The following is a 12037-nucleotide window of genomic DNA, read 5'->3' as shown; positions in this document are numbered from 1 at the left end:
AATATGAACAATTCATCCTTCACCACCAAAGAATAAACAAAAAATTACCATATTTGTCCTTCTTATCTCCAAGGGCATCAACTGTTCCATCTGGACTAAGGCGTATAAAGCCACGGGTGACCTTGCTGTAAAACTGAAGTGTGTTCCCTTTCTGATATTTCCACTTTTCTGCTTCCCACTGGTGAAATGCATTTGTAGTAAAGCAAAGCAAAACATCATGAGAGAAACAACAACAGCTGAAGCTGCCTCATACGTGTTAGGCCATTGGCCTATCTAGCTTAGTGCTGTGACTGGCATAGCTCTCCACAGTCTGCAGCAGGGCACTTTCCCAGTTCTGCTATGTGACTTCATGGGGAAGCCAGATATTAAACCTGGGATGTGTGCACATAAACCTTGTGTTCTACCACTGAGGAATAGCACCTGCCCCACTCCATCCATACTTTGGAGACCTAAACTACTTGAACATTATTTAAATTCATAGATGGTATGATTCATATAATGCGATTTGTCTGAAGCTTTTAAAAGAGTAAGGCTTTACCATTTCTTTTTTCTTGATTTCTATTTCTTGCCCTGAAAAAAATAAAAAATCGTTTAAGTGTGATCTACAGAAACTGAAGCATTCTGTTAAAATCAGTTGGACTGTATGCTTAAATTCCATATAATGTCAATGAACTTTAACTATGATTTAGCTTTTTTCTAGATTGGGCACATGGGCTCATCTTTGCTAACCCTTCAGTGTTAAGAAAAGTTCCCTTGATACTGAAGAATACAACTGATATTATAGAGTCCAGATCTGAGTATTTAGAACATGATTTTCAGGTCAACTATCCATCTGTAATGTCAAGGATGCGATTTTCACCCACCATATACTGTCACGACTTGTCTGCACTGGCTTATACTTACTCCTGGCAAAAGTGGTGTTATCAATGACATGTAGTTCTCTGAAAATGTTGCCATCATCTTCTCCTTGATCCAGCCACCTTTGGGGAAGGTATGTAATAAGAATGCTATCATGGCACTATGCTCTTAATAAATTAAATTGTGGTTTCTTTGTGTATTAAAATAATATTCTAGGCAGTCTGGGTTGGGTTTTTTTGTCCTATTCTAGAGTACTTATGTTGAAAATGAGAGCTAAAAATCTCTGCTAGGGATCAGAAAAAGAAAACAATTACATAACTCAAATGAAAAATGCTGAATTTTCTTCTCTCTTTAAAATATATGGAAATATGAACAATTTCCTATTAAGGGAACTTGAACCACCTATTATAAAAGTGATGTAAATGAAAACTGGTAAAGAATAATAGACAAGTTCACAGATGCACACTATTCAGTTTGAGTCTAAAACATATGATCACATACCATTAAACTTTTATAATTAATGGTTGCTGGATAATCAAGAGAGGCTGATCATCACTTAAGTGGATACACACCAATAAAAATATTAACAGTGATAGCTGGTAATAAAGGCCTTCAAAATGATACTCTACAAACCTGTGGCACAGAAAGTTATAATCTGAATTTGTGATGGGATCCTTGATTACAATTTTCTCCAGAAACCAACCATTTCCTGGGAAAAAAATATAAAGATTACATTCCAAATGGTATAGTTGTTGCGTGATTAATTAAACCACACACATACTTAACTTGTATCATCTGATGATGCACGTGAATCAAAGAGTTAAACAACCGATATCACCCATATCATCTTAAATCCAGAGATAGGCATGCATGTATGAACTCCATCCCAAATAACTTTGTCCAATACAAGTCCTATGATCCCCAGTATAATTCTTTTGATGGTCAAAAGGGACAAATTAGCTTTGTAAATTTGATTATGAGTTTTGATTATTAGAGGCTTTAGAGATGTTGTTTGCTTTAAACTTTAAATTTTTGAGATGGTGTAAATATGTTACTTAACTTGACCAATATAATATAACTAGCAGAATATAATTTATTATAGCCAGTATTGAAATACTTTCTTAGGTTATGTACCTTTCTGTATTCCTTTATCTATTTAAAAAAATGAAAAATAATAAAAAAGAAAAGGGACCTCCACCTCCCTTTCTCACCAATGGAAAAGCTGGTTGGATCCAACCCATTAACTGGACGTACACTTTACTAGCAAAACATGCTCTAAATTTCTTTAGAAAGCAGTCATATGTTAAGTGCACATGAAGAAATAACCCAACAGACCATGCTGATAAAGCAAGCCGCAAATGAAGGTGAAAACACTTTGGCTAGTTTTCTTCCCATAACCTGCTGGCTAAGGAGCAGTCGTTTTTTCAAGCAAGAAATAACATCTATTGGCCCAATGGCCATATTCACAAGCCACTTGTCACTCTTTCACTCTTGCTCTGACTCTTTTATAAATGATCAGCCATTTCTGTTTTATAGATTACGTAGCTTGAATCAGCTAAATATATTGAGATTTCTGACCTGAGCCAAGTCCATTGTGTCCTATAATAATCTTATGCAACTTTCCGAGGTGCACAGCTTCAAGAGAGAAAATATCAGCCTGCAAACAAGCAATGAAAGGGGAATTCAATTCTACAGAACTTGAAACACAGATCCATAAAATGTAGTGTTAAAAAGTCAGACCTGTGTCTAAAACATCAGTCTCTGGTTCATGAACCTTATAATAATGAATCTAGGGATGTGCAGTTCAGTTCGGAATTCAGATTAAAATATTGAATTTTGGCTGATTCAGTGATATTTGGCTATTCTGAATCAAAATCTTGAATACTGGATCAGATTCAATATTCTGGATTTAACCAAATTAATCCAGTAAAAGTTGATCATTGTTTCCTATGGGAAAAATCAATCTGGGGGCTATCTGGTAGGCTGGAAGAGTCAATTTTCAATCAAATTTCACTAATGTTGGAGGGAACCTATACCTAACTGTCCTATAAAGACATTCCAAGTTTCATGAAGATTGGATCCCGAGAGAGAATTTATGGGCCCCCCAAAAGATGCTCCCCGTCACATTCCATTATTCTCTATGAGGAAAAATATCTGGAGGCTATCCAGGAGGGGCTATCCAGGAGGCTGGAGGTGGCATTTTTCAAGAAAACTCCACCAAATTTTCAGGGAACTACTCTGAACTCTCCTCTAAAGACTACCCAAGTTTCAGGAAGATTGGATTTATGGGGCCAATCCTATGATTCCCCCCAAAAGTGCCCCCAATCACTTCATTGTTTCCTAAGAGAAAAAAGTCACAGCTGACTCCCACTGCAGAAACATACTGCGGCAAGGCTGCCCTGGCCAAGACACACTCCCACATGAAAGCTTTTGTCATCCCAGAGAAGCCAAATAGAAGCAAACTGAAGCATGGGGATGGAATCCTCCCAGAAACAAAGTGAAACAAAGGAACCAACATCCACCACAGAGAATCATGCCCATTCTACTGGAATCAAACTGAAGCGAGGGATAAAACAGGGTTAACATACCTGTAACTTATGTTCATCGAGTTCTTCTGTGCTGACACACATGGGATTGCGCAGGCGCAGGCCAGCCGCCGGAAGATTTTTTCATCGCTTTCCTCAGCTCCGAAGGGGCTGTTGGGCAAGCGCCTCAGCGACCGTTTCCCGCCCAAACGGTCACATGTCCAATGGCAATTAACCCTTTTTTTTGTAGTAGTAGGAGTTCACAGCGGGGCAGGAGGGAGGGATGTGTGTCAGCACAGAAGAACTCGATGAACATAAGTTACAGGTATGTTAACCCTGTTTTCATCTTCGTTCTTCTGTGCCTCCACACATGGGAGAGTACCAAGCTTCACACAATAAGAAAGGTGGGGTGAAATCCAACTCAATTTTATTATGTACCAAAAATATTAGCACAAGATAAATAACTTGTTCAAAAAACATTAGAGTTGTTCAATAAACTATATACGTATATACATATACAGAGTTTCAGTCTCCATCATTGGAGCAAAGAATTCAAGTAAACTGTTATGCAAACAAGGAGTGAAGAACAGCCTTGGCCACAGCAACATCCTGTTCTGCATTAACATCCATAGCATAATGTTTTACAAACGTGTCAGCAGATGACCACATAGCCGCTTTGCAGATGTTGACAAGCAGCACACCCTTGACAAGCGCTGATGAAGCTGCCTGAGAGCGTGTGGAGTGGGCACTGACCCCCAGTGGACAATCCACCCCAGCCAGAGCATATGCCTTAGAAATGGCCGACACTATCCATCGGGACACTGTTTGGGACGACGCTCTATGACCCTTGTCCTTACTTCCAAAGCAGACAAAAAGATGGGGACTGCTACGGAAGTCCTTTGTCCTGTCCAAATAAAAGGCTAAGCCCCTCCTCAAATCTAAAGTGTGAAGGGCCTTTTCCCCTTTAGAAGATGCATTCGGAAAGAACACAGGTAACATGATCTCCTGCGACAGGTGGAAGGTGGACACCACCTTGGGCAGAAACTTAAGGCATGGCCGCAGGACCACCCTATTCTTATGGAAAAGAAGAAATGGGGGGTCAGCCCTGAGTGCTGCTAACTCGCTAACCCTTCTAGCAGATGTTACAGCCACCAGAAATGCTACTTTGTAAGACAGTAAGTCCAAAGGGCATGTAGCTAACGGTTCGAAGGGAGTCAGCATCAACCTAGATAGTACTAGGGAGAGAGACCATTGAGGCACTGGTGGTGACACAGGCGGGTAAAGATTAAACATCCCCTTCAAAAACTGACGAGATTTATGGTGTGAGAACACCGTACAACCGTCAACGTGCTCGTGAAATGCGGAAATAGCCGCAAGGTGTACCTTTAGGGAGGTAACCCTAAGCCCTTGGTCTTTCAAATGACATAGATAGTCAAAGACGGACCCTAAGGGGCTACTAACAAGCACCAGATTCTTTGAAACTGCCCAAGCCTCAAACCTAAGCCACTTAGCTTTGTAAGCCTGTCTAGTGGAGAGTTTCCTTGCATTTAGCATGACTTTCTCCACTTGCTCAGAATAAGTTACAGGCAGGGTAGAATCCGCCAGACAGACAGGTGCAACTTCTTGGGCTCGTGGTGGAACAAGCTCCCATTCAGCAGAAGATCCTGCCGGGGAGGCAGACTCACATACGTCCGATTGGACATCTGCAACAGTTTGGGGAACCACACTTGCCTCGGCCAGAAGGGTGCTACCAGAATGCAGTCTGCATTGTCGTTCTCTATTTTGCACAACACCCTTGGTATTAGCGGGAATGGTGGAAACATATAGTGCAACCTGTGGGTCCACGTAAATTGGAAGGCATCCCCAATAGAGAGGGGGTCGCTCCCCGCCCTTGAACAAAATATCTGGGCCTTGGTGTTTGCTGACGTTGCAAACACATCTATGCTCAGTTGGCCCCACATTTGGAAGATCGGCCCAATGTACTTTGCGTTTAGTTCCCACTCGTGGTCCAACACGTGCACTCTGCTCAGGGCATCTGCCCGAGCATTGTCTGATCCCGCTACGTGTATTGCCCAAAGCATCACACCATTCTGGATCGCCCATTACCAAACGAGCATGGCCTCCCTGCAGAGAATCATAGATGCTGTGCCCCCTTGCTGGTTTAGGTAATACATGGCAGTCGTGTTGTCCGTCTGCACCAACACCTGACGGTTTTGTAGAAGTGCTGCAAGGGACACAAGTGTAAAGCGAATAGCTCTTAGTTCAAGAATGTTAATATGCAGGTTTCTTTCCCTTTCTGACCATACATCCTGCACGCACACAGCACCACAATAGGCACCCCATCCCTGCAGGGACGCATCAGTGGTCACTGTAACCTCAGGATGCAGATAGCCAAACAGGGTCCCTTTAAACAAGTTGTCATCTGACAGCCACCAGTCAAGGAAGGACAGAATTACCCTAGGTATGGATAACTTGAGAGACGGAGGGTGGCGTATAGCATCGTACCTCTGCACAAACCAATTTTGGAGCGGACGCATACTCAGTCTCGCAAAGGGTACTACTGAGGTAGCAGCTGCCATGTGACCCAGTAAGCATTGTATCATACGCACAGATTGGAAACAATTTCTCTTGAACATGGAAACCAATCCCTTAAGAGACTTAGCTCTTTCCTGCGGAAGCAGTGCTTTAACCTCAACGGAGTCTAATACTGCACCAATGGTAGAGACCTTACGGCTAGGTACCAGCTTTGACTTATCCAAATTTACCAGCAGACCCAAACGTTTGCATGTGCTCAGCACTAACTCTACAGCGTGCACAAGCCCAGCCTCAGAGTCTGCCACGATGAGCCAATCATTGAGGTAAGGAAAGATGGTACAGCCTTTCTCTCGAAGGAAAGACACCACAGGAGCCACACGCTTGGTAAATACCCGTGGCGCCGTGGATAGGCCGAAGGGAAGCACCCTATAACGGAACACCCTTTGTTTGTAAACAAAGCCCAGAAATTTTCTGTGCTCCTCTAGTATTCCAACATGGAAATAGGCGTCCTTCAAATCAAGGACAGCAAACCAATTCCCTTTCTTTAGCAAGGAAATTACAGCAGACAGTGTGACCATCTTAAACTTCGTCACTTTCAGAAAGGCATTAAGTCCCCTTAAATCTAGAATGGGACGTAAACCCCCATCCTTTTTGAGGACTAGAAACAAGAAAAGAAGCCTTTCTCAGACTCCTCGTATGCCACCTCCTCCACAGCACCCTTGGCCAAGAGAGATATGATCTCATCCTCTAGCTCAGCCATGGTATTATTCACAGCCCTTAACGGTGAGATACACCTAGGCAGTTCAGTGAATTCCAGCCCGTATCCATTGTTCACAATTGTTAAGACCCATGAGTCAGATGTTATTGACTCCCATTCAAATAGGAAAGGCTTCAGCCTGTCCGAAAAAGTCAGGGCTGTGACTGGTTCATCCCGTCAGAATAGCCTCCCTGCTCCTTGCGGATCTTTTTGCTGAGCAGGAGGCTGAGATGGACGGGGCTTGAAAGGCCTACGCCTCCTGGGTTGCTGCGCGGGAGTGTAATGGCACTGAGAAGCAGGGTACTGCTGGAAGTAGGGACGCTGTTGGTATCTCCCATGGTACTGGTACAGGTTGTATCTCGTGGGGTACTGTAGCTTGAAAGCAGACCTGTCTGCCGAGGTCACTCCCAACGACCGAGCCGTCTGCCTATCCTCTTTCTTCTTTTTTAGTGCCTCATCAGTGGTGCTGGAAAACAGAGAATCCCCTTCAAATGGCAGATTCTCAATTTTGGCCTTCACCTCTTGTGAGAGAGCTGTTGACCGGAGCCAAGAGTGCCGTCTCAGGATCACCGCTAATGACATACCACGGGCAGCAGTATCAGCTGCATGGCTCCCCTTAGTCATCTGCTGCTTTGAAAGGCGAATGGCTTCATTCTGCAGCAGGGACACCACCGCCTTCTTATCTGCAGGCAAGTCAGCAACATAAGGCGTCAGTTTCTCCCACAGGTAGAGCTGATAGCCAGCCATGATGGTTTGGTAGTTGGCTATACGGAGGGTTAGGGCCAAGATGGAGTATTGGCGTCTGCCCAGGGCATCCATCTTCTTCCCCTCCTTGGAAGGGGACGGTGCTGGATCTCCTCAGCAATCAGGGATGAAGGTGGAGGATGCTTGACAAGCGATTGCCATGTGTCTTGCTTGATTTTGTACATCTGCTCAATCCGCTTCGATGTAGCTGGCAGATCCGAAGGCACCTTCCACACCTTCTCCACAATTTCCTCTATGCCCTCCAACATGGGGAAACCCACCGTAGTTGGGTTGTCACCATAGATGCAGCACAGGGGCTTGTCCTTCATCTTAGGCATGGCCAAAGAAATATCGATCTCCAACGCCTTTGCCATACGGGCCATCTGGTCTGCGTAGATACAGAGGTCCTCATAAGGGGAACTCGTACTGGGAGCCACATTGTCATCTGGAGACGGTTCCGACAAGGACTCAGAGCCACACTCGTAGCCAACAGCAGCCTCCTCCTCATCAGAAGCAGGAACCGACACCTCATCAGCTGGAAACGGTGGAGGTAGCCACTCACGCTGCCTGGATGTTGATGGCCTCGGATCCCAGGAGTCATACCCCGCAGGAGCCCCACTCCATTGACAGTGGTAAGGAGGTGAAATATAGGAGGCCTGCCGGTGCCGGGAAGCCAAGGAACGCTCAGAACCGACGCTTTCCACATCGGAGACAGGGCGTCGGCTCCGAGTGGAGGAAGCTGGAGACGCGGAGGAGAGCTCCCTGGGTGTGCGTCGGATCCGACAAAGGGCAGCCGGGCTCGGTTCCAGCGACGGAGCACTTGAGACCACAACATACGCACCCGGATCCGGTACGTCCTCCGGAGGAGAACGGTCCGGCGAGTTCAGATGAGGGGAAGGCGTGCGTGGAGAAACTAGCACTACCTCATCAGCAGACCTGCACCGTGGGGACCGAGAGTGTCGATGTTAGGACTTCTTCGGCTTCTTCGACGGCGGTTCCGAGCAGGCTCTCAGATCCGATGCCCTTTTGCTGGAGGTCTTCTTGCCAGCGGAGTGTGGTCTCGGTGCTGCAGTGGCCTTCGGATCTGGCGTCGGAGTCAACAGGCAGGTAGGATCCGACCCCATCAGATCTGATCCCGAAACCGACTTCTTCGGATCCGACTTCGACGACGCTTTTTCTCTCGGTGATTTCGGAGACATCGCCACTTGTGAACCCACTTTTGGTGCTGCTATACTCACCGGTCGAGATGTCGACACCGACTTAGCAGAAGCTACAGAGCCTGCTCGTGAATGCCGTTCGGCCGAGGAGCTAAGGGCAGCCTTTGGGGAGGACAACGGAGTTTTGCTCGTCACCGAAGGGGGCCTGGAGGTCTCCTCTCCATCCAACACTTTCTGCCACAGGGATGCCTTCAAGGGCGCAGACCTCTCCTGTCTGGCCTTATGGGTGAACTTCTGGCAGATCTTACATGTTGGGACAATATGACCCTCCCCAAGGCAAAAAAGGCACAGATCATGCCCATCTGTTTGGGCCATCTTTGTCTGGCACTGAGCACAGTGCTTGAATAAGGCCTTAGAAGCCATGTTTAAGGGGTTCAGCAATACGCGTCGTCGAATAACAGTCCGAGTCAATACAAACCGAGTCCAAAGTCCATCCAAATCAGCAAGAAGAAGAGTAAGCTAAGTCCGAAATCCAAGTATCAAAACCGAAATATCAATCACGAAGTAAGCAATCACTACAAAGCGCGGAGCTGCGAAGCAAACGTTCCCTTCTAGCGGCGGCAAGAAGAGAACTGAGGGAAGGGGCCGTTGGTTGCCGTTGGACACGTGACCATTTGGGCGGGAAACAGTCGCTGAGGCACGCGCCCAACGGCCCCTTCGGAGCTGAGGAAAGCGATGAAAAAATCTTCCGGCGGCTGGCCTGCGCAGTCCCATGTGTGGAGGCACAGAAGAACGAAGATGAACGTTGCAACTTAGCCCAACAGAACCAGTGTCATTCACAGCAGCCAGGCACTGGGTTCAGCCAGTGGGGAACACCACAGAACAGTACCCAGCTGCAAGCATAAGGCATTCCCTTGCTTTATTTTGCTTCTGTTGGGCTAAATTGCAACAGGGGTTACCAATTTTTTCTTTAGTTTAGTATTCTTCAATTTACCTTTTATTTATTTTTTTGCACACCCCTAAATGAAATAGATACTGCAGATTGGGTTCTGTAGGAGAAAAAAGCAGAAATGGGTATGTTTGTCCAAATGGACTATTAATTTATTTAGATAGGAGAATGTATAGTAATAAACTATTATGAGGTTATTAAAACAGCTTTTGAGATATTCACAATAATGTATTTATTTACTCACTTGTCCTTTTAAAAATTTCCTCAGTTTCTTTGACCTCCTCAGCTGCCGGGATCCTGTGTCACCTTTTTCTCCATAGACAGAAATGTAAACATCAGCTTCAGTTCCAGCATTCCACAGGTTGCCTGTTACCACATGCACCTCGTACATTGCCACTGATAATAAAGGAAAACAGCCTTTTTACAAACACAGTATTTTATTTATGGAGACTTCCTCTAAGCTGATTGGAAGCACATTACTATTGCATAGAGACAATGTGGTTTGCATGCTGGATATTGTCACATTTCTGTTTAAAAATTGTTTGTGCGTGTGCACATATCCCATTTTTCCCTATTACACATATTCATATCTATGTGTATATGAAAATACACACACACACACACATATATATATATGAATATAAACACACACACATATCAATATATATTTTCCTATTACACATTTCTGTTACAGAGGATGGCACGATATGCCCAAGAAAAGCCTGCAACTATCACTCTCTTGGGAACTCAAACCTTAGCTTACAAACATGCTTCCAGAACTCACGAAGCTGATGGAAAGCAGATTTAGAACAGACAAAACAAACAGACTTCATTCAGAGATTAGTTTGTGGAATTTGCTGCTGTAGGGTGTAGCAATGGCTATAAATCAGCTTTTAAAAAGGGATTAGACAAGTTTCTGGAGGATATTTCATTGGTGGTTATTATGAGTGACAGTGACTAAATATTCAGATGTCATAACCTTGAATACCCTTGCAGAGGGGCCACAGATGGGGGGAAGGCACTGTCTGAGGGTCTTTGGCTGGCTACTGTGTGATTTGAAACAGGATTCGGTGTACAGGATTTGGTGAACCATTGGTCTTATAGAGCACAATTGCTCTTATATTCTTTTCCCAAATTGGTTCTTCATGATTTTGTCAATATTATCTCATAAAAATATGGACCCTAGTTTTATTTTTTACTACCTGGAAGAAGGGGCTGACCCTGTTGCAAAACAGGAAGCTCCTTACAGATTTCACCATCATCTTGGTCTTGTGCCAGCCATCTGTGAACAGGAAAATCAAACTGTTCGCCTGTCATGAGATTCTGCAGCTGCAACTGGAATACAAGCAATGGAGTCTAGATTACTGTGATATCCTAACACAACTGGTCTTAATGTAATACTATAATCAGTACAATTGTGACAGATTCCCCCAGCAACAAAATTTCTTGCCCTAGCAACCCAAGACCAATGGATATTGCTGAAAGAGGGATCTAGTTTAAAAAACAGACATATATGTTAGCTATATTTTCATCTTCAGTTCAGTCAAAGTAGAACTTCTTGATGTCCTTTTGCACACTCCAGTATTACAACATGCCAAGCTGACTGGGTTACTTTGCCCTGCAATTATACAAAGCAATCATAGTATAGAATAGCAGCTAATAGCATTGCTATTTCTGCCCATTGCAAAGGGTTCAACACCTGTGTAACATGCAGAGATTTAATAGATGCAGCTTATAATGTGGTACTTCATGTCAGCAGTTGCTCTGTCATAGCTTTGTGACCATTTGCAACACAATACATATTTTTCATTACTAGGCCTCTAGAACAAGAAAGGCTATACTTGTTGAGTTTATATACAACAAGATATTAAAGGCCTACAACCTCTAAGGATGCTACCAAATTTCATGGCCACATTGTTTCAAGTTTTAAAAAAATCCAGTCTGTCACATAAGATTTGCTTAATTTGGGATGAAACTGCAGTTTGATCAGGCATAACAGAAAACTATAGTTTATTTTAACTATAGTTAGTTAGTGAAACTAGGATTCAGCTCACAGAGAATCACTGAAATCTTGGTTTGGCTTGACATATTTCTTTCTGCTGTTAGACTGGAAGAGCTTTGCTAAAGAACAGTATATTCATTCAGACATCATGAGAAATCCGATGAACTCTAATAAATTATAATTAGTGGAGAGGCCTACTTTCAGACAATCACAATAACCATAGTTTAATTATACCATGGTTTTGTGAGATAAAGGATGTAATTCATTGTCTTTTCCCCCAACCAGACTAATGATATTTAGTAGAAATATACTATAAAAAATTGATATCCCTGGCAGGGGACGAGCATCCCTACCTCTAACTTACTTAACTAACTAACTAGGCCCAAAGAAACATTTGCCTTTAATTTCACACCCTGTGATGATTTCATGTAAATCTGCAGGAAAATAAATGGACTCCTTTAAAAATATCACTAACAGAGCCATCCTAAACAGTTACATGGTTCTCGTTCC

The 12037-nt window shown here is 43.9% G+C and overlaps 1 protein-coding gene across 2 annotated transcripts in view; it reads right to left on the bottom strand.

Annotated features, from left to right (window-relative positions):
- Positions 1-12037, bottom strand: part of RP1 (RP1 axonemal microtubule associated) — a 302837-nt gene that overhangs the window by 215374 nt on the left and 75426 nt on the right. For both annotated transcript variants that reach the window (XM_054985404.1, XM_054985406.1), the window contains exons 6-12: positions 10728-10860; positions 9770-9921; positions 2437-2515; positions 1492-1567; positions 904-980; positions 539-570; positions 49-178 (exon numbers count right to left, since the gene is read on the bottom strand). In XM_054985404.1, the coding sequence (XP_054841379.1) occupies positions 49-178; positions 539-570; positions 904-980; positions 1492-1567; positions 2437-2515; positions 9770-9921; positions 10728-10860 (679 nt within the window). The remainder of the gene's footprint in view (positions 1-48; positions 179-538; positions 571-903; positions 981-1491; positions 1568-2436; positions 2516-9769; positions 9922-10727; positions 10861-12037) is intronic.

Source organism: Eublepharis macularius, chromosome 7 (assembly GCF_028583425.1).
Source record: "Eublepharis macularius isolate TG4126 chromosome 7, MPM_Emac_v1.0, whole genome shotgun sequence".
Lineage (NCBI taxonomy): Eukaryota > Metazoa > Chordata > Lepidosauria > Squamata > Eublepharidae > Eublepharis > Eublepharis macularius.
This window is presented reverse-complemented; position numbering and strand designations above follow the sequence as displayed.